Source organism: Lissotriton helveticus, chromosome 1_2 (assembly GCF_964261635.1).
Source record: "Lissotriton helveticus chromosome 1_2, aLisHel1.1, whole genome shotgun sequence".
NCBI lineage: Eukaryota > Metazoa > Chordata > Amphibia > Caudata > Salamandridae > Lissotriton > Lissotriton helveticus.
Window position 1 is genome coordinate 183,272,907 of NC_136058.1, and position 24,779 is coordinate 183,297,685.

The 24,779-nt window shown below is 44.1% G+C and overlaps 1 protein-coding gene across 1 annotated transcript in view; it reads left to right on the top strand.

The window, feature by feature from the left end:
* Positions 1–24,779, top strand: part of LOC144799482 (calreticulin-like) — a 161,847-nt gene that overhangs the window by 102,676 nt on the left and 34,392 nt on the right. The window contains exons 6-7 of the mRNA XM_078670817.1: positions 13,196–13,309; positions 14,674–14,817. Coding sequence (XP_078526943.1) covers positions 13,196–13,309; positions 14,674–14,817 — 258 coding nt within the window. The remainder of the gene's footprint in view (positions 1–13,195; positions 13,310–14,673; positions 14,818–24,779) is intronic.

A 24,779-nucleotide genomic window follows, 5' to 3' on the forward strand; every position in this document is an offset into this window, starting at 1 on the left:
TTCACTGCGCATGTCCATGCATCGCAAGTGGAATTCCTGGATATATATATAAGGAACCAATCCAACCAACTTGAGGTGGATTTATTTACAAAACCCACTGCAAGGAATACTCTCCTCCAGTTCACAAGCTACCACCCCAGGAGTCAAAAAGATGGAATTCCCTTTTCACAGTTTCTGCGTGTCAGAAGAAACTGTACTAACATTAAAGACTATGACCACCAATCTATCCAGATGAAACAAAAGTTTTTAGATAGGGGTTACCCTCACCGCCTTGTACGAGAAGCCTACAAAAGAGCGCGGTTTTACGACCGAGATGCTCTACTCGTATCTGACAAACCCACCAAAGAACCGAAATTGGTATGCATTACAAAACACTCCACTTTGAATGCTACCATTAGACAAACCATCAATGCAAACTGGCATTTACTTAACACGGACGCATCCAAACCCAAATTGAGTAAGCCAGTATATGCGCATCGTCGCAATAAAATCTAAAAGACCTAGTAGTCAGATCGCGGTTTGTCAGTAACACGGCTACAATCCCATTCATTCAGAAATCAATAACAGGCACTGATGCCTACAAAGGCACTTCTCGATGTGGCACATGCCAATCATGCGATGGTATAATTCCAGGAGAAATCTTAATACACAATGATTTCAAAATAACAGCAAGAGAACTATGGACATGTAATACAAATAATGTAATCTATTTGATTTTATGTCCCTGCAATAAAGGTTATGTTGGTGAAACGGCACGTACTATAAGAACCCGCCTAACCGAACATAAATCAGCTATAAAAACTAGAAAAACAGCATCCCCACTAGTTAGTCACTATGTGGAATATCGCCACGCCCCCACTGATATCAGATGGCGTATCCTAGAAAAAATCCACACACCCAACAACAACGGGGGTGATAAAATAAGAAAAAAGAAGGAAGTGTTCTGGATTTTTTCCCTCAAAACATTTACCCATGGTCTCAATAATGACTTACCCTGGGCGAATGCCATTTCATAATATGAGTAAATATTCTGCATTCTGAAATATAGAGCAACACGAGACTCCGCTCTTGAATAAAGCCTGTATGCCTTTAAGGAACAGACACTGTATTCAGCCAATAGTCAAAGCCCTACTATAAAATGAGCCCGGCAAATGCCCTGCCGAGACTCCTATCAAACAAACGAAGACGCCGTATCCAATGCATCACAGAGCACACGCCAGCGCCGGTAAGATTAGAAATATAAATCCCCACCGAGATGACGGCACCAGACATTCCTGTTTTTTAATTCCTCCATTACTCTATTTTCTGCCCATTAATATAGATCCATCCTGTACCTTGCCGTTATCGGGAAACATCACGTTTGAGCGCCCCTCTGAGAACTCATGCGCTGCATTTAATTACCTATCTTGAGGACAATGCCGCTAAATCTCCCGGTAAGGACTAGTAAAATCCCCACTCACAGCCATAAATAGAAACTCTCCACATCCCTAATAGTGACTCCCTCCATTGCAGGTAGTTCGATACTTTGGCGTACCATAAGGTTGAGGAAAACTACAACCCCCACAATACCAGGCGACAAGCACGCTTTACTATTCTCGTCTACGCAACACGCTATCTTGCCGTTGTTGCAACAAACCGCGAGTGCCTTTAGAGACCTAACGCAAAGGTAATATACATCGCTGCTACTATGAACTATTTGTTTCCCTACATCTAGATTAAACATGGTTCTATGCATACCGTTTGGGTGACTTTTGCGGTTTATACTTCCAGATACCGATCATCGCCCCATGGTGCACAACGTGACTTTTTATCTAATTAGAACATCATCCCTGTGGCTATAGCTTTAGCTACATTCTCACAGGTGAGAGTGGAAGCACAGCAATTTGAAAGGGTCTGACTGATGATAACATGTTAAATTGACGAAATGAAAATTTAGCCTTTCAGCCCCAATGTACCAAGTTAGGTCGTTTTCACCACATACCTAGGCGCCCATAACCCAAGCTGACACCTCATGTTCCCCCTAGCAACACCCAGGTTATATTTGGATAAAATCAGTATGGGATTCAAATATGTATGGTTCCTTGCTGTAAAACTGTTTTCTCTGGCAATGATCTAGTCAGATAACTCACACTGTATAGGCAATACGACTGACAGAATATCTAAGAAACTATGGTTCTATTTTTCATGTAATACCATGTGCCCCATGTTCTCTTTTTGGAAATGTATGAATGAATACACCATGTCGAGAAACAATGTTAAAAGATAAATGCCATACAGAAAGAGTCTACAGTGACGTAGTACACGTATATTATAGCACAATATCGTTTTATATATGGTTACACTACCCTTGCCAATTAAGAAATGTGGTTCAAATTTATACAAGAAATATGTGATAGGTGGAATATATATAAGCAATTAGCGACATATCGTATTGAATAAATGTTTACTAGCGTTATTGAATATGCAATGAATTAATTTTAAACTGCTTTCCTACAAAAACAACCAATAGTAAAATCATGTTTATAAATGTCATTTACAGCATTGTGATGGTACAGTCCTGATGAAAGAATTATGATGGGTTGTGGTGCCCACCTAATCGTGCACTGTTCACCTGGTGCTCCGCACCTTCTTTGCTTAATTGTCAACCAAACACTTTTTCATAGTTCTCAGTTTGATTTTTAATCATTGTCTTTCTTATATGCATTTCATTTTGTTATTCTTATTCATAATCATAATCATAACAATTTTCATTCTAACATTGTATTGTACTTTTAACACATTGATTTTCAGAGCAATTCAACATGATACATAGCATTTTGAATTAGTTGCATCTTGAGGAGCCCAATGCATTTCGGCACCTAGCGGTACCTTCCTCAGGGGCAAATCTGGAAGAAAATTAAAAATGTAGCGTGTAAGTGTATATACCTAGTGCATGGGGGTTCTAGTGAAATGTAATCTGTATTATTCATACCTTATCTCTCCTCTCGCGAATTGATCTTTCTGTAGTTATATCCTCATCAAATGCCAATATTCTGTTTAAACAAAATGAAATTCCAACTGTAATGGATCATATGTTCCTTGTTATGTAAGTAGTGTTAAAATTCTAATATGATCATGTACCTCGTGCTGATCATCTATGCTGTCTCTGTAATAATAAACATTCACATGCTTAGTACTCTACGCTTGTCACCTTTCAAGTGTTACGCTGTTAGTAGGTAATTTCACAACGTACCTTGTCTTCTCTATGGTTCACCTTTCTGTGAAAATATGAGACAATACCAGGGGTTTACTACCTTGTCTCTCTTGTTTAACGTTCTCCTATCTTTTAAAGTTTACTGAACGTACCTGGTGTTTCTTGCTCTATTCTTCAAAAATATACTGCTATCCTTTCGACGCCTCTGTTTGCCGACACACAACCGCGGAGTTTTAAAACTACGTGTGCTACGTTTACTCGCGTGGTATAGAAACTGAAAATGGACTGTCTCTGAGTACTGTACCTACTCACTAAGTTAACTGGGCGCCATCTTAGTGTGGCGAATATCGATGGTTAATTCTGTGTGTTTGGAAACTAAAAGCGTTTCCAAATGTTCTTAAGTCGCAATGATCTGATCTATACACGATGCATAACTGGTAATAATTAATGTTTGCATCTGCTCTGTATTTCCGTCACAACCTCCTGTGATCTGACTTACTCCTCTAAACGATACGTATCCCGCAGTGTTCAGAATCTAGTTCTTGGTCATGTCTCACACTCGGTGTCTGGTTTTATCGCGATTGTGTGTATAACCCCTTGCTTATCTCTAACGAATGTTGTGTATATGTGGTGTCTTGGCATTGTGTTCGTTGTTGGTGGCTCCGTGATGTGAATGTTGACATGATTATCACGTGGTTCTATATCGTCTGCCAAAATTATACTTTAACATTATATGCTGTGTTGGTTCGATGTCTAATGGCACACTGTTTGTTTAAATTTACCTTATGGTGATGCCACTGTGTATGTAATAACATAGTTATCATGTTGCTTACAGTTGTCTTCCTTAACCCCTTCCACACTCATGACGAGCTGGGCTCGTCATGAGGTAGCCTCCTGCTACGCTCATGACGAGCCCAGCTCGTCATGTAACATGTGTTTTTGTTGGTTCCAGCACACAGCGGGAAAATGCATAGCATCGATGTGGTTAATAATGAAACACTTCATGCTATACATATTGGATATCTAATGGCAAAACTTCTGATTCAATTTGCCCCATATTTATCCTTTGTGTGCGATATATAAAAAATTACATCATTGCACTTAAACCGTTCAATCTTCATAAGTAACATGCAAGGTCATATTTATCATTGAGACCTATCGGTACCATTGTGTTAAGATTTTTAATCCAAAACAGTTCTCGCTGCAATAACCTCCGATGGTTGTCAATGCCTTGTTTGATCTGTACCTGTTCTACAATAAAAAATCTCAGCTGAGCTATGCTGTGTTTTTCTTGAGTCCAATGTTGTACCAATGGTGATGTCATGTTTTGATTGCGAATACGACTCTTATGTTCAGTTATTCAAATTTTTATCTTGCGTTCCGTTTTGCCTATGTACATTTTTCCGCACGGACACTTTATGGCATAGACCACATTTTGTGTGTTGCAATCACTGCTGTGTTTTAACTGTAGTTGTTTTCCAGTGCTTGGGTGAGTGCATTTGTTCCCTGTTATAACATTATTGCAGTTTGTGCAATTGAGACATCTGTTGGTGCCTCTGTAGGTCGTTATGGGTGCTGATTGTTGCCTGTATTTCAGTCTCTCTCTTAGATTTAATCCTCTGGTGTATGCATGCAATGGCAATTCTTTGAATAATCCATTGAAGTCTGGTTCCATGGATAATAATTCCCACCTTTTGTTAATTATGTTTTTGATTTTCTGGGATTGAGTTGTGTATTTGGTCACAAATACCATTCGATCTTGTTTTGTGCTCGTCTTGGGTTTTAATAATTCCAGTCTGTTCATCTGTGATGCTTTGTTCAGTTGATCCTGCAAAATTTCCGGTGGATAGCCCCTGTCCTGGTATTTCCGTACTTGTTTAGTAAGGGCATTTTCACATGTCACTGTTTCAGAGCAAATTCGTTTTATCCGTATAAATTGTGACAGTGGTAGGTTTCTGATGAGACTTCTGGGGTGAAAACTTTTGAAATATAGTGCATTATTCCGATCAGTTGGTTTTGTGAATAGTTCTGTTTCAAATCCACTGTCCGTTTTGGTGATTCTCACATCTAAGAAGTCTATGACTTCTTCATTAATTGTATGGGTGAATTGGATCCTCGCATCAGCTTGATTCATAGTTCTGATTAGTTGTTCAAGTGTTTCCGGAGTGTCATCCCAAATTAAAAAGATGTCGTCAATGAAACGACAGTACATTTTCACATGTAACCATTGGTTGGAAGTCATCACGTGTTGTGCCTCAAAATGAGCCATAAATGTATTAGCATAGGCAGGAGCCCCTGCAAAGCCCATTGATGTACCATTCAGTTGTGCATAATATTTGTTATTCCAGGTGAAATAACTATTGTACAGGCAAAATTTAAGTAGCTGTAACAGAAAGATTTTGTTGGTAGATAATTCATCCATTTTGAGTACTGCCCACTCAACTGATTCTAGTCCTGCTTGATGTGGTATAGAGGTATAAAGTGCCACCACATCTATGGTGCACATAATCCAATGGTTTTGAAAGCCTTCTTGTATCCATGTTAGTTGATTCAGGAAATCCGTAGTATCCCTAATGTAGGACCCCCATTGTTGTACAAATTTCTGCAGAAAATGGTCAATATATTGTCCAAGTGGGTCGAATATTGACCCACACCCTGATACTATGGGTCTGAACGGCGGATTGGTGGGATGCTTATGGATCTTCGGGATCATGTATAGTGTTGGTCGTCTGGGATTTTTTTCTGTTAAGTTAAGTATGCCTGTGTTTGATCGTCTATCCATCCATTTTCTTTTCCAGTTTGTAGTATCCCATTCAACATGGTTTGAAGCATAATTGTAGGGTCTGATGGTAACAACAAGTATGTATTTGTATCCGCCACATGTTCATTTATCTTGTATTCGTAAAAATGTGTGTCCATGACTACTAGTGCCCCTCCTTTGTCTGCCGGCTGTATAGTCAAAGTTCTGTTATTTGCAAAATTGTTTATGATGTTTTGTTCCATCTTGGTCAGGTTGTTATATCGTGATGTTTTGTAATCCAAGGCTTTAAGGTCTTTTTTTACCATTATCTCAAATGTGTCTAACATTTTATGCGATACTGGGGCTTGGTATACACTCTTGGGTTTAAATTGTCTTTCTGTTTTTTCTTTCATTGTTTCCATTGGTTCTGCTGTATTTTCAAAATAATGCCTTAATTTCAATGTTCGCATGAACTTGAAAAACGCTCCCTCTGTCTCCATCTCATTTGTTGATGTTGTTGGTACAAATGAGAGACCTTTATTTAAAACTGCTGTTTCTTGTTTTGTTAATGTTGTAGAGGAAATGTTAATAATCAAATTACTGTCCGTCCGCTCGGCAGCGATTTGCCTGCCGCTTCCTCTCCTTGTTTTTCGCTTGTAGCCTGTGTCTCTGGTGGTAACGTCAGTGGTTGGCCTTGATCCTGTCCCTGTGATAAAAAAGCTGCATCCCTGCTTGTTGTGGCTTGTTGACTGCCATTGGTATTTAAGACTGTACCTTCTGGTGTTGTTTTTACTGGTCCCCTACGGATTGATGTTTCCTTATCTGTCACTAGACTTTCCTCAGAAGAATGGGCTGGTTGCGTAGCTTTTCTAGGAGTAAATTGTCGTCTCGCGTATATATCTGCCCAGGTGTACACCTCGTTGAGTTTGTAGTCTATGGTATCTCTTTTGTACTTGCGTAACTTCCCTTCTTGTAACTCTTTCTCATATTTGTCTAATTTCAAATTGATACCATCCAAGCTGATCTTCCACGTATCAATTTCCATCCTTGATTCCAGTTCTGATTTCAAGGTGTAAATCTCCTCCTCTAAGTCTTGTATCGTTTTAGCCAGTTCCTCTATTATTAGTAAGATGAGATCCAAGGAGCATTTGTTAAGGATACTATACCATTTTTCCATGAATTTTGAATTAAGGTTAAAGCGGAACAACATGGGTTTTATTGATAAGCGTAGACCTCTTGGAATCCGTTTTGATTTATGATATTGTATAAGTGTTGATGCATGCATCCTTTGATTTACTTGTCTTCGTGTCAGGTATTCTAGCTGTTTGAGTTGCTGAGTAATAGATCCCCCATGGACGTCCATGCTTTTCACTTCCTTGATAAGTGAATAAATTTGATCAGCCTGATCATTTGTATATGCCATTGTGCTTGCTCTGTTGTCGGTTAATCCAGTGATAGTATCGAACTGCATGTTCTCTGTTTTGGGTGCCTCCTTACTAGGGTGACTGAATTAGTAAAGATTAATTGGGATTGTAAGGAGCACTCCGTTATGAAACTTATTCTTAGTCTCTTATCCACTGGTGCTGCGATTAACAAGGATTGTCAATCCCTAATATATCAAAGAATTATGATGGGTTGTGGTGCCCACCTAATCGTGCACTGTTCACCTGGTGCTCCGCACCTTCTTTGCTTAATTGTCAACCAAACACTTTTTCATAGTTCTCAGTTTGATTTTTAATCATTGTCTTTCTTATATGCATTTCATTTTGTTATTCTTATTCATAATCATAATCATAACAATTTTCATTCTAACATTGTATTGTACTTTTAACACATTGATTTTCAGAGCAATTCAACATGATACATAGCATTTTGAATTAGTTGCATCTTGAGGAGCCCAATGCATTTCGGCACCTAGCGGTACCTTCCTCAGGGGAAAATCTGGAAGAAAATAAAAAATGTAGCGTGTAAGTGTATATACCTAGTGCATGGGGGTTCTAGTGAAATGTAATCTGTATTATTCATACCTTATCTCTCCTCTCGCGAATTGATCTTTCTGTAGTTATATCCTCATCAAATGCCAATATTCTGTTTAAACAAAATGAAATTCCAACTGTAATGGATCATATGTTCCTTGTTATGTAAGTAGTGTTAAAATTCTAATATGATCACGTACCTCGTGCTGATCATCTATGCTGTCTCTGTAATAAAAAACATTCACATGCTTAGTACTCTACGCTTGTCACCTTTCAAGTGTTACGCTGTTAGTAGGTAATTTCACAACGTACCTTGTCTTCTCTATGGTTCACGTTTCTGTGAAAATATGAGACAATACCAGGGGTTTACTACCTTGTCTCTCTTGTTTAACGTTCTCCTATCTTTTAAAGTTTACTGAACGTACCTGGTGTTTCTTGCTCTATTCTTCAAAAATATACTGCTATCCTTTCGACGCCTCTGTTTGCCGACACACAACCGCGGAGTTTTAAAACTACGTGTGCTACGTTTACTCGCGTGGTATAGAAACTGAAAATGGACTGTCTCGGAGTACTGTACCTACTCACTAAGTTAACTGGGCGCCATCTTAGTGTGGCGAATATCGATGGTTAATTCTGTGTGTTTGGAAACTAAAAGCGTTTCCAAAAGTTCTTAAGTCGCAATGATCTGATCTATACACGATGCATAACTGGTAATAATTATTGTTTGCATCTGCTCTGTATTTCCGTCACAACCTCCTTTGATCTGACTTACTCCTCTGAAACAGTGACATGTGAAAATGCCCTTACTAAACAAGTACGGAAATACCAGGACAGGGGCTATCCTCCGGAAATTTTGCAGGATCAACTGAACAAAGCATCACAGATGAACAGACTGGAATTATTAAAACCCAAGACGAGCACAAAACAAGATCGAATGGTATTTGTGACCAAATATACAACTCAATCCCAGAAAATCAAAAACATAATTAACAAAAGGTGGGAATTATTATCCATGGAACCAGACTTCAATGGATTATTCAAAGAATTGCCATTGCATGCATACACCAGAGGATTAAATCTAAGAGAGAGACTAAAATACAGGCAACAATCAGCACCCATAACGACCTACAGAGGCACCAACAGATGTCTCAATTGCACAAACTGCAATAATGTTATAACAGGGAACAAATGCACTCACCCAAGCACTGGAAAACAACTACAGTTAAAACACAGCAGTGATTGCAACACACAAAATGTGGTCTATGCCATAAAGTGTCCGTGCGGAAAAATGTACATAGGCAAAACGGAACGCAAGATAAAAATTCGAATAACTGAACATAAGAGTCGTATTCGCAATCAAAACATGACATCACCATTGGTACAACATTGGACTCAAGAAAAACACAGCATAGCTCAGCTGAGATTTTTTATTGTAGAACAGGTACAGATCAAACAGGGCATTGACAACCATCGGAGGTTATTGCAGCGAGAACTGTTTTGGATTAAAAATCTTAACACAATGGTACCGATAGGTCTCAATGATAAATATGACCTTGCATGTTACTTATGAAGATTGAACGGTTTAAGTGCAATGATGTAATTTTTTATATATCACACACAAAGGATAAATATGGGGCAAATTGAATCAGACGTTTTGCCATTAGATATCCAATATGTATAGCATGAAGTGTTTCATTATTAAGGAAGACAACTGTAAGCAACATGATAACTATGTTATTACATACACGGTGGCATCACCATAAGGTAAATTTAAACAAACAGTGTGCCATTAGACATCGAACCAACACAGCATATAATGTTAAAGTATAATTTTGGCAGACGATATAGAACCACGTGATAATCATGTCAACATTCACATCACGGAGCCACCAACAACGAACACAATGCCAAGACACCACATATACACAACATTCGTTAGAGATAAGCAAGGGGTTATACACACAATCGCGATAAAACCAGACACCCGAGTGTGAGACATGACCAAGAACTAGATTCTGAACACTGCGGGATACGTATCGTTTAGAGGAGTAAGTCAGATCACAGGAGGTTGTGACGGAAATACAGAGCAGATGCAAACATTAATTATTACCAGTTATGCATCGTGTATAGATCAGATCATTGCGACTTAAGAACTTTTGGAAACGCTTTTAGTTTCCAAACACACAGAATTAACCATCGATATTCGCCACACCAAGATGGCGCCCAGTTAACTTAGTGAGTAGGTACAGTACTCCGAGACAGTCCATTTTCAGTTTCTATACCACGCGAGTAAACGTAGCACACGTAGTTTTAAAACTCCGCGGTTGTGTGTCGGCAAACAGAGGCGTCGAAAGGATAGCAGTATATTTTTGAAGAATAGAGCAAGAAACACCAGGTACGTTCAGTAAACTTTAAAAGATAGGAGAACGTTAAACAAGAGAGACAAGGTAGTAAACCCCTGGTATTGTCTCATATTTTCACAGAAACGTGAACCATAGAGAAGACAAGGTACGTTGTGAAATTACCTACTAACAGCGTAACACTTGAAAGGTGACAAGCGTAGAGTACTAAGCATGTGAATGTTTATTATTACAGAGACAGCATAGATGATCAGCACGAGGTACGTGATCATATTAGAATTTTAACACTACTTACATAACAAGGAACATATGATCCATTACAGTTGGAATTTCATTTTGTTTAAACAGAATATTGGCATTTGATGAGGATATAACTACAGAAAGATCAATTCGCGAGAGGAGAGATAAGGTATGAATAATACAGATTACATTTCACTAGAACCCCCATGCACTAGGTATATACACTTACACGCTACATTTTTTATTTTCTTCCAGATTTGCCCCTGAGGAAGGTACCGCTAGGTGCCGAAATGCATTGGGCTCCTCAAGATGCAACTAATTCAAAATGCTATGTATCATGTTGAATTGCTCTGAAAATCAATGTGTTAAAAGTACAATACAATGTTAGAATGAAAATTGTTATGATTATGATTATGAATAAGAATAACAAAATGAAATGCATATAAGAAAGACAATGATTAAAAATCAAACTGAGAACTATGAAAAAGTGTTTGGTTGACAATTAAGCAAAGAAGGTGCGGAGCACCAGGTGAACAGTGCACGATTAGGTGGGCACCACAACCCATCATAATTCTTTGATATATTAGGGATTGACAATCCTTGTTAATCGCAGCACCAGTGGATAAGAGACTAAGAATAAGTTTCATAACGGAGTGCTCCTTACAATACCAATTAATCTTTACAGTCCTGATGAAGACACAGCCCACGTGTCGAAGCGCGTCGACAGGAACCCATCAACTTTTATATTGTTTAATGATTGAATCGTTTTTAACTGTTATGTCATGTATACCAATCTAAGCAACTCTGAATGTTCAACAAACACTTTTATCAAATAATTCTCTGAATAGATTATTTTGGGATATTAAAATCTATTTTATATCAGCAAGCAGTTGTATAACGTTTTTGTAAATATTATGACTTGCAATTGAACACGCTAGTAACCGTTATGTATGCCTGGGCACTTTAGTTCACATATATTTCTCACCCTGACCCAGGATCGCCATCCGCACCAGGGGGTCCCTGTTCCTTTACATAGCTATAATGAACGGGGGACACACAGGATCAAGCTGTGCCACGTACAACAAAGGTGTGCTTACTGAATTTGTTCTCACGTCCTGGCTCCAAGAAAGCGGGGAACCGTTGCCTGGATTTGGCCCTGATGTTAGCCCAGCGACAAAGTGCTATGTCCTGGAAGTCACTCATTGGCAAAATTTTGCAGGTAGTGTGAGGAGGTGGGTTTATAGTTATTCTGGCTGTTGAGTTGCATCGTTTATGTATATTTGTGTCATTTATAATGTTATGAGATCCACTCATTGGCAGGCATGATGGCATATCTAATTTATATGCTGTATTGCTTATATTTGTGCAATGTCCTTAAAACTGCAATTAAACACATTAAAAAAGTTAATAACATTCAGAAATCATTGACCTCAAACTTCTTCAAAATAAATCCAGAAAGGTCAGAATTTCTTATTATCCAAGAACACTAACCAAAATTCAAAACAGATTCTATTAAAGAACTACACCTAGACATGTTGCCCTCACTGTCCCAAGAAGTTTAATCTTTTGGTTTTTGAATCATGTGAAATCTCACTTTGCAAACACATATTGAATGCACCGCAGAATCAGCCAGAGCATCACTGCGTTTGACTTCTGTGATGTAATACAACCTAATGTTATATCCAAGACACATTTTGAAGAAATCCTTATCTTTGATGCTCCTAAAAATGTATTTGCACCCTTAAAAGCTCAACTATACTCAGTTGAAAGATTGATAACTGATTCACAAAGGTATGACCACATATCTGCAGAGGCGAGAATCTAATTCAACCTTACAAGCCTTGCGTTGAAGGCCCTCAGACATCAACGGCCAACCTATATCTGTTCACCTCTAAATATTTTCGGAGGGTCCAAAAGTCTCTGAAAAAATTAGAAGTTTTTCCACAAATGTTATGTGATTATTATTCATAAAGTGCACATGGGTTTCTTGGCACCAGCTATAGGAGTGACCAGAGTGGGCAGTTACCCAGATGTCCGGGTAAACAACCATGTTTGAGGTTAATCATATGCCTGGGTAACAGCCATGTTATGAGAAGTTTCCTGATGTCAGTAGATCTCCACGGGATCTAATTTCATGGGGCAGGGCTTTCCAAAAGCGAGGAGCCAGTACAGTGAATTTGCTGCAACCTAACCTCTGTGATTTATAGTACGGGGTGACGAGAAGGTTTGTGTGGGCTGATCACAGATAGCGGGTAGGTGTGTATCTCTGAATTATATTGGAGATGAATGCATTTTCTCCAGTAGAGTGTGCCAGTACAATTTATTGGGATACATTCTGAGGTCTTTTAGTGAGAGCGGGTTTCCCTTTTCAAAGAAATGTAGTTTATAAAGACCAGTTTTTATTTTGCCTATGTGAAAATGCTTATAGAGATGGTGTATATTTAGCAATCTTGTCTTTCCAAGTGGTCACTTTGGGTTAAATGGTGCCCATTAGAAAACAACTTGCTCAACACAAGTAAATGCTGGTATTTGAGCTATGGCACATTCAAAGATTCAAGATTCCACTGGACCTTTTGTTTTGCGTCTTCTCACTACTAAAAAAAATCCTGGAAATGGGACAATAAGATAATGGACATTGTACCTTTATTCGTCAATAGTTATCAACTGATCTAAATCTCTGTTGCAGGACTGGGAAGAAATAGAACATATTACTGACCCCGAGGCCAAACAGCCTGATGACTGGGATGCAGAAATGGATGGTGAATGGGAACCACCAATGATCACCAACCCTAAATATAAGGTAACAATGTTTAACTTCTCTGAAAAACAAGCGCTTTGAATTGTCAACACATTCATTTCCTTCAATTCATAGTTTATGTGAATTATTTTCTTGTCAGTCTCAATTTCATGACATTGGTGCTTGAATAAAGAGAACACTTTAGGCAGTTGAGGCATGTTCATGAAGTATGTATGCTGGTGCACAAAGTCTCACAAGTTCTACTGTGCCGTCACGTACACTCAGGCCCTCTTTTCTATTCCAGAAGGAGAATTTGCACCTCTTCTAGTATGGTAATATTAGGCGCACCCTTCATGTGTTTTACTGGAACCCCACTGGCTTTAGGTGGAACAAATTCTAATGAGCTCAAATATAAAAAAGGCAGGAGCAGCCGGCATGGCTCGTGGGTGGGAGGTGGGCACTGGGGGGGTTGTCACACTGTGGGGGGGGGATCATAATTAAAATAAAAATAATAATTAAAAACCTACCTTTCTGCCGGGTCCTGCGTTTCTCTGCTCTGCTCTTCTGCCTCTGACAGGAACAAAAAGCAGGCAGCCAGGCTCCGTCCCCTATGCCAATCATAACGCTGCATACACATTGTGATGGGTCTGGAGCGCCGTTACACAGCACTCAGCCAGGGGCTAGAGGGGTAGGCATGTTCTTCATGCAGGCTGCAATGCAGCCTACATGGAGAAGGTCAAAGTGCGCATGACTGGTTTGGGTGGCCAGAGAGGGCCGACCAAACAGTCTTTGCGCACTCAGGAGTGGGAAAACCACTCCTCCTCGGCCCTGCACAGAGAGCAAAGCGACCCCGCCCGCAAAGCAAACATAAAATGGTAATAACTAAAAGTTATTACCATTTTATGTTTTGGCTTCTTGCACAGCGAGAAAGCAGTGGGGCAACGCTCCTCCGCCATTGCAGAGGAGCCGCCCCTGGAAGAAGAACTATGATAAGCAACCCTGCTAGATCTCTTAGTGTCCATTACTCTTCTCCACTGCCTGCATCAGAGCACACATTAGGATCCAACTCAGTGGTTTTATTAATGCACCCTAGCTATGGGTAGAAGGCATTGCCGAAATGCATAAACAATCAGATCAAAGTGTTCTTTAGTCATTAATTGGTTCCCCCGTGGGTGAGCTCTCTCGTTTTTCACCAAAGGCATGGGTGTTGCAGTGCTGTCAACGTGTCTTGGCCAAAAAGCCTCACCAGTGCACACCCAACTGGATTGTGACCCCACCAGTAAGTGTGTCGGTGTCTTTATGTGAAGCAGCATATATGTATTTCGCTGTAGCACAACATTCAAGAACCCATGCTCGTAAATGTTTGTAAACCATTATGAGATCATTCTCTATTTTATGGAATATGTGGTTTTTTTTTATTTATTTAGGGAATATGGAAACCTAGAAAAATTGATAATCCGAACTTCAAAGGTGAATGGGTTCAACCAGAGATTGACAATCCTGAATATATCCCAGATGACAAAATCTATAAATATGAAAACATTGGTGTTATTGGGCTCGACCTTTGGCAGGTATGTGTAATAGAAGCCTCTTCGCAAATTTCAATCGCTCACTGATATTCAAAAACTTGACATTATTCTTTCAGCCATGGAAAACATTCCAAAAAAATATTTGTAATTATGGAGCAAAGGGGTCTGGAAGTGAATCTGAACAAACACACACTGTGAGGCCCATGCATCAGTGTGCTATATGTCTGCCACCTCTTTGTAGTTAGTCTATGGCCAGCAGATCTCCAAGCCAGTGGTCTTGGGTGTTTCATTAATGTTTGGAGCACTGGCACATGTGTGTGGAAATATTATGGTGCCTTCATAGGTTCCGAAAATGGTATTAAGTGTGTCCATTGCAGTTGTAATGTGTGAATGAAGCAACAGTGAAGATGGAGATAGAGGTTTTGAAGGCCAGGTCAACATGACAATCACTTTGTTAGTCAAGCCAACTGTCATAAACGTTATAATTTCTTCTTCTCTGTCAGAATATATCTTATATTTGCCTACCTGAAGCTGTGGCATTTCACTTTTCTTTTTTGCCAAACAAAATGTGAAACTGTTCTTCCATCTGTATTTTTATTTTTACAACATTTTGAGTTTCTGTCACATAATATTGTGCTTTCCTCTTTGTAGTTCTCCCAGGGTGCTAAGAATCTAACTAATTTTATAAAGCAAAGTTTTTGAGTTTTGCATCCCCTGACCCTCCTGGTAGGTCACTACCCCTCCACGCAGCTCCGCCTGTGTGCTCCTGCTGCCGAGTACCCACTGGTAAGTGTGCTCTACTCCCGTTTCTGTGCCCCGTTTGTGCCCTCTGTGCCACTGTTTTCACCCTCTCCGTGCCCTGTTTTTGCTTCTATGCCACTCATTTTTCCCCTCTGTTGTGCCCTGTTTTTGCCCTCTGTGCCACTGTTTTCCCCCTCTTTGCGCCCCATTCTGTTTTCTGTCCCACTGTTTCCCCAGCCCCCTGCCCACTCGCTTCTCCCGCCTCCCACCTCCCAGCTGCTTCTCCCTCCCAACTCCCCATATATGCCGGACGCTGCACGGTCGTGCAGCGGACACGCGCACCGGGCACGCCGCTGGCACGCCGCTGGCAAGCCCATCTGCGTCCGTCCGCTCCCAGCGCCAGAACCCCTGGACCCCACGAACGCCACAACACCAGACTCCGCCACGACGCCAGCAGCCTCCACGCACTCAACGCCGGCCGAAACCACACCTGCTTCCAGGCCGCCCCAAAACAGACCCACGGATCCTTCTCCTGCCGCACCTGCGACAGAGCCACCAAACCTCCACGGACTGGACCCAACCACCTCCACTGCATACTCCTCAACACCCGCTCCGCACGCAAACACGCCGTCGAGCTCTGGGATCTGCTCGACACCTCCGCCCCAGACGTGGCCTTCCTAACCGAGACCTGGTGGAACGACTCCTCGGCGCCCAACATCGCCATAGCCATCCCAGACGGCTACAAGATCACCCGCAGGGATCGCGCCAACGTCCACAAGACCACCCTCAAGGTCGCCACCCACGCAGACGACACCCTCAACACCGCCGAACACCTTCACTTCCGGATCTACACTGACCACAACACCACCCTCAGAGGAACACTCGTCTACAGACCCCCGGACCCTGGGCTCAGTTCAGCAACTCCATCGCCGACCTCGCCAGCACCTACGCACTCGCCTCCACGGACTACATCCTCCTCAGGGACCTGAACTTCCACCTCGAGAACAACGACGACGCCAACTCCGCAACGCTGATCGACAACCTCGCCAACCTCGTGTCAGGTAGCGCCCCGCTCTTCGGGATCTGGGTGATGCTCAAAGGGTCCACCTCCAAACGTCCTCAAGCTTGGTTCCGATCTGTACCCAAAGCTTAGAGGTGGTCTGGCGAGGGAAAAATGTATAAGGCCGGGATGGTGCGGCCCGAAGGGGATCAACCTGAAAAACAAAGGAAGAGCCTGTTACCACCACTCTATGGCACCTCACTACATAGACGTCTCAATGAGGCCGTAAGCATACCTTGTTAGGATTACCGGTGGGGAACAACCAACGCGGTCACCTGATGCTCTTCTCGTGTGTAACTCCCTGAGTTATACCTACAACGACACAAGCACAGGTTAATTCCTTCCTGCTCTCCGCTATAAGTCTCTATCCTTTCCGCCTCCTTTTTGTGTACGTACCAGAGCCTCACACCCCGATGACACTAATGAGCATTACAGGCCTCGCCCTTCACCGGTATTGTCAGCAATGATACCAATGGTTGACCAATTCCCTACTTCTGTTCCGTCACAGAAGCAATTGCGGGACTTTCACAGTTGCACCAGAGCCCAAATCAAATGGAGAAATAGAAAACAATAAATAAAGGAAGGAACAATAAGCAAGGAGGGTCTAATATAATAATAATAATAATCCACATTTGTAAAACGCACAATCACCCGTAAGGGTCTCTAGGCGCTGGGGGCCATCGGGAAGATTAAGTGAGCTATTGCCCAGAGTCACATGGTGCTGGGCTAACCTGCCGCCGGAGATCGAACCCTGATCCCCAGATTCCAGCGTCAGTCGCCCTGGCCGCGGCGCCACACCTCTTCTCCTTCTTCTAATGGCCAGATAGCCTTAAATCCTACCGCCAACCTCCTGTCAGGGACTGTCCGGGACTAAGTGGGGAACACAGTCAGGGACTTGGACAAGGACCAGGAACTGGGTAGAAGACGTACACAGAAAAGAGGAGTACAGTGCTGCCCAGGATCATACAGGGAGTCAGAGGAGAAAAAGGGATCTAAAGGGAAAGCCTGTACAAGTGAACAAGATGGGTAAGACTCAGAAAGGAAGGGCACTCACAAGGCAATTTAGCATTCAGACTAACTACACCCAGGACTGACATGCAAGACATATATATAATACAACATTAACAATAAAGGGGGTGTGGGGTAAAGCACTCAGGAGCTCCACATGGTAAGACTGAAGCTCGGTAAGTTTCTTACCCGCAATTGCTATTACAGATACTGACTGCAAATACCCACATGTAGGATATGCATCAAAGGCAGGGTCTGTGGAGCTTATACCTATAGTGATGTTATAAATGTAACTCAAAGACAAAACTCACAGTGAACAAGAAACACCACCTAGGTAGTCAGCTGAGCCCACGGATCCTGGCGATCAAACAGGAACGCGCAAGGCAGTAACAGCAAAGGGGTAGAACTAAACACAAGCACAGTAGACAAGGAGCTAGCAAGGAGGAGTGCTTAACAGGAAAGGGAGGAAATCACAGGGCACACTTGGCAGAAAGCAGGTAACAAACATACAAGGCAACAGAAGCAAAACAGCTGAATAGAAAGACAGCAAACTAGGAACTGGAATCAAAGAATTGGGAAGAAAGGCAGGGACTGGAGAGGGATATACACTAGGGGAGGCTACAGGTGTATACTAGAATAAGGCAGGTTAAAGAATCAAGAAAACAAAGTAGCATAAAAGGCAGTGCTGGGGCAGGAACAAGAAGTGAGCTAAGGCTCGGGAGTCAAGGCAGCACTGCAGACAGTGCAGGTCCAGGAACAAGGAATTACCAAAGCTTCATGAGTCAAGGTAGCACTGCTGGCAGTGCTAGTTCAGGAACAGGGAAATTACTAAAGCTCAGGAGTCAAGGTAGCACTACAGGAGTGCTAGTTCAAGGAACAGGACATAGCTACAGATCAGGAAACAAGGAGTCAAGAGAGCACTGCAAGCAGTGTAAATCAGGAACAAGAAATAGCTAAGCCCAGGAACAAAGAATAACTATAGCTCTGGAACTCAGGAAACAAGGTAGTACTTCAGACAGTGCTAATTCAGGTACAAATATTAGCTATAGCTCGGGAACTCAGGAAACAAGGTAGCACTGAAAGCACTGCTAATTCAGGAGAAGGGAAACTGCTGCAGTTCAGGAACAAGGAATGCTAAGGCTCAGAAGTCAGGGTAGCACTGCAGGCAGTGCTAATTCAGGAACAAGGAACAAGGAACCCAGCAGCAGGTCAGGAACAAGGCATAACTAAAGCTCAGGAAACAAGAACAGCAAAAGCTCAGGGAGCACTGGAAACAAGGACCGGTAAACAGCTACAATGACCAACCTTTGCCTGAACGGAGCTGGGGCTTAAAAGAGCTCACAGTAATCACATGCAGCTGGTGTGAGCAGGCTAGCAGCAGCCAGCCACAGGTGAGCTGAATTCCTCCACCCATCCTTGGCCTGCAGAGGTGGAGACAAAGCAGTGAGCAGGGAATTCTGGGTAATAGAGTTTCAGGCATGAGTAGGCTGGCTTTAAGTCTAAGCAGGCTGGCTTTCACAAAACCCGGCATGGATTGGGAATGGATGTCAATTCCCAAATAGTGTCCAAATGGCTGGAAGTCAAGATATGCATACAGTTGAGTGTCTGGAGGCATATTAGAACACTGGAACGCCCCACAATTCGGCCCCCTGGTGGTGGGCACGAGAGCACAGGGAGCGAATCGTGACACCTCCAATGGAGTCTACAGAATCACTGGGCTCCCACGTTGACAGTAGCAGGCGTCTCTTCCTTCCCTCGGAGCGTTGCTCGCAAAAGGCTTCCCTCTCCAAACCTGCAAAGGGAGAGCAATGTCCAGCGTCCGTGTCTTCGCGCTCAAAACAGCGAAGCACCACAGTGCCGCAAAGTGTATCAGCCGACACACCTCCTCCGTCCAGGAAACACCGGTTCCAAAGGTGGTTGTGTCTTCGCGCAGCTCCTTCTGTGCGAAGCACCACAACCACTCAAACAAGGAGACCGCGTCTCCGACGCTTCCCCTCCGAGATGGCAAGGTTCCCGACCCAGCCGGGTCGAACACACTGGAGTCCGTGTCTTCGCACCAGAACCAGCGAAGCACCACGGAGAACAAGCAACTAACGGGCAGCCGCACCATTAGTCCAAACACCGCTAAACGAATCCGATACAACCCGACTTCCGGGCTCAGTTCCAATATGTAGGTTCTGCCCCCCATATCACTGGGACTCCTTGGTTTTGTAGTTTCCCAACTCTAGGTAGGCGCCATGGTCCGGGTCTCAAACCCTGACACCTCGGCCTCAGACAACTCGTCACCGCACCCACCCACGCCGCTGGCCACACGCTGGACCCCATCTTCTCCACAAGCACCCACGTCGCCTTCGACCACACCACCGAACTCCACTGGACCGACCACCGCTGCATCCATTTCACCTTCAAGAAACCAACCACACACCACCGCACCCAACAGCTGCCTCGCCGCTGCTGGAGCAAAGTCACCAAAGACCAGCTGATCACCACTCTCGCCCAGAACCCACCCACCGACCCCACCAACCCAGACGCTGCAGCCTGCAACCTCAGACAGTGGATCGACGACTGCGCCAACACCCTCGCCCCACTCAAGAAACCCTCCAACAGCCACGCCAGCAAGAGAGCCACCTGGTTCACCGACGAGCTCCAGACCTCCACACGCGCATGCCGGAAACTGGAGAAGAAATGGCTCCACGAACGCACACCGGACAACCACGCAGCCCACAAGGACGCCACCCTCAGACATCACCACCTCATCAGATCAGCCAAGAGATCCTCCTTCAAAGACTGCCTGGATAACAACACACACGACAGCAAAGAGCTCTTCAGCATCGTAAAAGAACTCTCCAACCCCAGCGCCAATGCCAACGACATCCCGCCCTCACAAGAACTGTGTGACTCACTGGCCATATTCTTCCACTGCAAGATCGCTGACATCCACGACAGCTTCAACACCACGACCGCGCGACTATGCCAGACTCCACCTCCCCTGCGAACACCACCAGCGCCAACCGCCAGACCTCCTGGTCCAACGTCAACGACGACGAGACACGCAAGGTCATGAACTCCATTCAGTCAGGATCTCCGTCAGACCGGTGCCCACACCACGTATTCAACAAAGCAGACGCAGCCCAACTACGGAAGGTCATCAACATCTCCTTCGAAACAGCAACATTCCCGGAAAGCTGGAAGCACGCCGAAATCAACGCCGAAGGCGGACCCCAAGGACCTCAAGAACTTCCGGCCCATCTCCCTGCTCCCGTTCCCGGCGAAGGTCATCGAGAAAATCGTCAACATGCAATTGGCCCGCCAGATCGAAGACAACAACATCTTGGACTCGTCCTAGTCCGGATTCAGGCGAAACCACAGCACCGAGACAGCCCTCATCGCCGCCACAGACAACATCAGGCGCCAACTAGACAATGGAAAAACATCAGCCCTCATCCTCCTGCACCTGTCAGCTGCCTTCGACACGGTCTGCCATCGCACAATAAAGACACGCCTCCAAGAAGCCCGAATCCAAGAGAAGGCCCTTGACTGGACCACGTCCTTCCTCTCCGGCAGAACCCAGCGTGTCCGCCTCCCACCCTTCCGATCCAAAGCCACAGACATCATCTGCGGCGTCCCCCAGGGCTCATCCCTCAGCCCGACGTTGTTCAATGTCTACATGGCCCCCCTCGCACAAGTGGCCCGCCATCACGACCTCAACATCATCTCCTACGCCCACGTCACCCAGCTCATCCTCTCCCTCACCAAGGACCCACACACCGCCAAAACAAACCTCCATGAGGGAATGAAGGCTGGATGAGGTGTAGCCGTCTGAAACTGAACTTGGACAAGACGGAGGTCCTCATCCTCGGACCCACACCCTCAGCCTGGGACAACTCCTGGTGGCCGACCACACTGGGAACAGCACCGACACGCACCGACCATGCACGCAACCTAGGATTCATCCTCGACTCTTCCCTCTCCATGTCTAAGCAGGTCAACGCCGTCTCCTCCACCTGCTACAACACCCTCCGCAGGATCTACAAGTGGATCCCGACCGAAACAAGAAGAACGGTGACACAGGCCCTTGTCAGCAGCAAACTGGACTACAGCAACGCACTCTACTCAGGAATCCCAGCCAAACACCTACGACGACTACAACGCATCCAAAACGCCTCCGCCCGACTGATCATCAACGTCCCCCACTGCAGCCACATCACCCCCCACCTGAGAGACCTACACTGGCTCCCCGTCGACAAGAGGATTACCTTCAAGCTCCTCACCCACGCACACAAAGCACTCCACAACGCCGGACCAGCCTACCTGAACAGAAGACTTACCTTCTACAACCCCACCCGCCAGCTCTGATCCGCCAGCCTCGCCCTCGCCGCTGTCCCCCGCATCCATCGAATGATCTCTGGCGGCAGATCCTTCTCCTACCTCGCCGCCAAGACCTGGAACACCCTCCCTACCCACCTACGGCAGACCCAAGACCTACTCGCCTTCAGAAGACTCCTCAAGACCTGGCTCTTCGAGCAGTAGCGGCACCCCCCTCCCCTCAGCGCCTTGAAACCCTCACTGGTAAGTAGCGCGCTTCACAAGTACTCTGATTGATTGATTGATTGATTGATTTTTTGCTTTTTCTCTGCCATTGATGGTCTGTCTGTTTGAGGGCTAACTACGTAGAAAATAAAGGTTCGAAAGAGATCAGTTTTACTGTTTTACTCTGCCATGTTTGTTTTGCAATTATGCAGATTTTGCCCAAATCTTAGAGGAAGATATGTGAACCTCAGAGTTGAATTTTGTAAATAAACGCTCCTATAGTCCTCAGCTCACTGCTTCTATTTGCAAAGCAGGTCATCTTTGAATTTTCAGGGTCAGGGTTTGGTTACTTGCACTTCATAAGACCTCTGGCGTCAGTTTGCTTTAGGGGTCAACAGCCCTCCTGAATCCCAGCAGGTTCTTGACTATATCACAAGTCCATCCATATTTCAACAATATAATTTGAGCATGGTTTGTCCACTATCCATTCTTCTAAGTACAAAGATGGGTTTACCATAAAATACCTTATGTCTACTTACGCTATGCCTTTCGATTAGCCACAATATTGACTTGATTGTACGAAGAAAATGTGTGCTTTGATTTCAGTCTAACCAGGTTTTATTATTCTGTAGCATCTATGCGGGGCACATCTCTACTAGCTCTCGCTGTAGTACTTGCCAGGTTGAAAATATATGGTTTCTATCAATTGAGGCCTAGCCTTAATTAGTAAAATAAAATCAATGTATTAGTACCTTATGTGTTGTACTACCTCTGTCCTGTTTTTGTGCCATCTGGGGGAAACAAAGGGGAGCTCTGAAGGATCTCTTTTTTAATTTGTTTTTATTTCTGGACATGCATAATCACACAAACAGTACGATCCCTAAAAGGGACATCTGTTGCATAGCGAGTGACATATCAAATCGAGTGGGCAACAAACACCAACGTAAAAATGCATCCAATAAACACAATAATTCTGCACATCCACGATCAGTCCATAAGGAAATACAAATTTGAATGAAAACATAACTTTAAGGAACTAGGCAGTGATTGACAGGACAGTGCAGTAAAATATATTCACAGACAACCTAGATTGACATAATACCACTACTATGTCCATCCCCGTCCTCCCCCCTGGATGGAACTACAATGTGTATGGTAACAGGTATACAGGGCCATATGCTAAGGGTCCGCTTGAAGAGAGGGACTGGATGATGACCGGGACAGGAGAGAGTATCATTGCTGCTAGTAGATTATTTACTGTAACCAATGCCCCACCATCAAGTCCAGACGATAATCTCCACCCCACGAACCCACCAGGCCATGTTGGCTGATGGAGTCTGCATGACCAGGGAGCTCGCCAGTTACTTTAACCCGGGAGGTAGGCGTTCCCGACTGCATGAGAGCGTCCTCGTTCCCTCTCGGCTGTGCAGTGGCCTGTAATCTGTCCAATAGTAACCCTCATGTCTCCAGGTCCTGATTGGCATTCTCATCCTTATGAACTATGCATAGGTGTCTCTCTTCCACCACTCCCCATTCCCGCACGTTTGCTTTCCAACTAGAGAGGGAAGGGGGCGCCCAGTGAGTCCAATGGATTGCAATGCAGCCCCTAGCCAGCACCAATCTCAAGCCTGCAAACTTATGTTGCATCTTGGCCCTAACTTTGGGGGTCGGTAAAACCCTGAGTAGACAATGTTTGATTGTCGCCTCAGTCCGGGCTCCCTGACCTCCCAGAACATCCGCAAAACTCCCAAACAGAAAGAATGGAGATATAGGCTCTATATTAGGCCCCTCCGCACACCACTGGGCCGAGTATTGGAGGAGATCGGCAAGATAGTAAAGACATAGGCTAGGGAGGCCCAGACCACCCAGCTCCATGTCCAGCTTAAAAATCTCCAGTTTACCTCTGCTACACTTCCCGACCCATACCAGAGGGACAAGGAGGCTATTTAGGGTCTCAAACGTGGACCTGGGAATAGTGCAGAAGGAGTTCTGGAGAATGTAAAGACAGCATTGCAGAAGGACCATTCGAGCCAATGCCACGTGACCCTTAACAGAGAGGGGGAGGTGATTCCAAAAGTTGATAGAGGACTGTAAACCTGTGGGGTCTGCTTCCATATTCAGTGAGAATTGTGTCGTTTGAGTGTGCCACTTGGATTCCAAGGTACCGGAAATTACCACATTCCCATTGGAACTCAGTTAGGAGGAGGTCTGCTACTTCCTTTCCAACCAAAGCTGCAAGTGGAAAGATAGTCGATTTCTGATTGTTAACCTTTAGTCCTGCACCGCACCAAATTCCACCAAGATGTCTAGTAGAACAGGTAGTGCCCTCTCTGGATATGTTATATAGAGCAGGGCATCATCCGCTTACAGAGACACGACGTGAACCTGTCCCTTCACAATGACCCCCCAGCAAGTCATGTCCCGTCGGAGTGGGATCGCCAAAGGTTCTATTGCCAGGACAAACAAAAAGTCACAGCGGACAACCCTGTCCTGTTCCACGTTGAATGGGGAAAGGTTCAGAAATCACACCACCGTTGTCAGACCCTGGCAGTCGGTAGACTGTACAGTAGTCTCACCAAGGATATAAATTCCTTGCCGAGGCCCTTTCGTGCCAAAACCTCTCACCGATAGTTCCACCTTAGAGTATCAAAAGCCTTTTCGATGT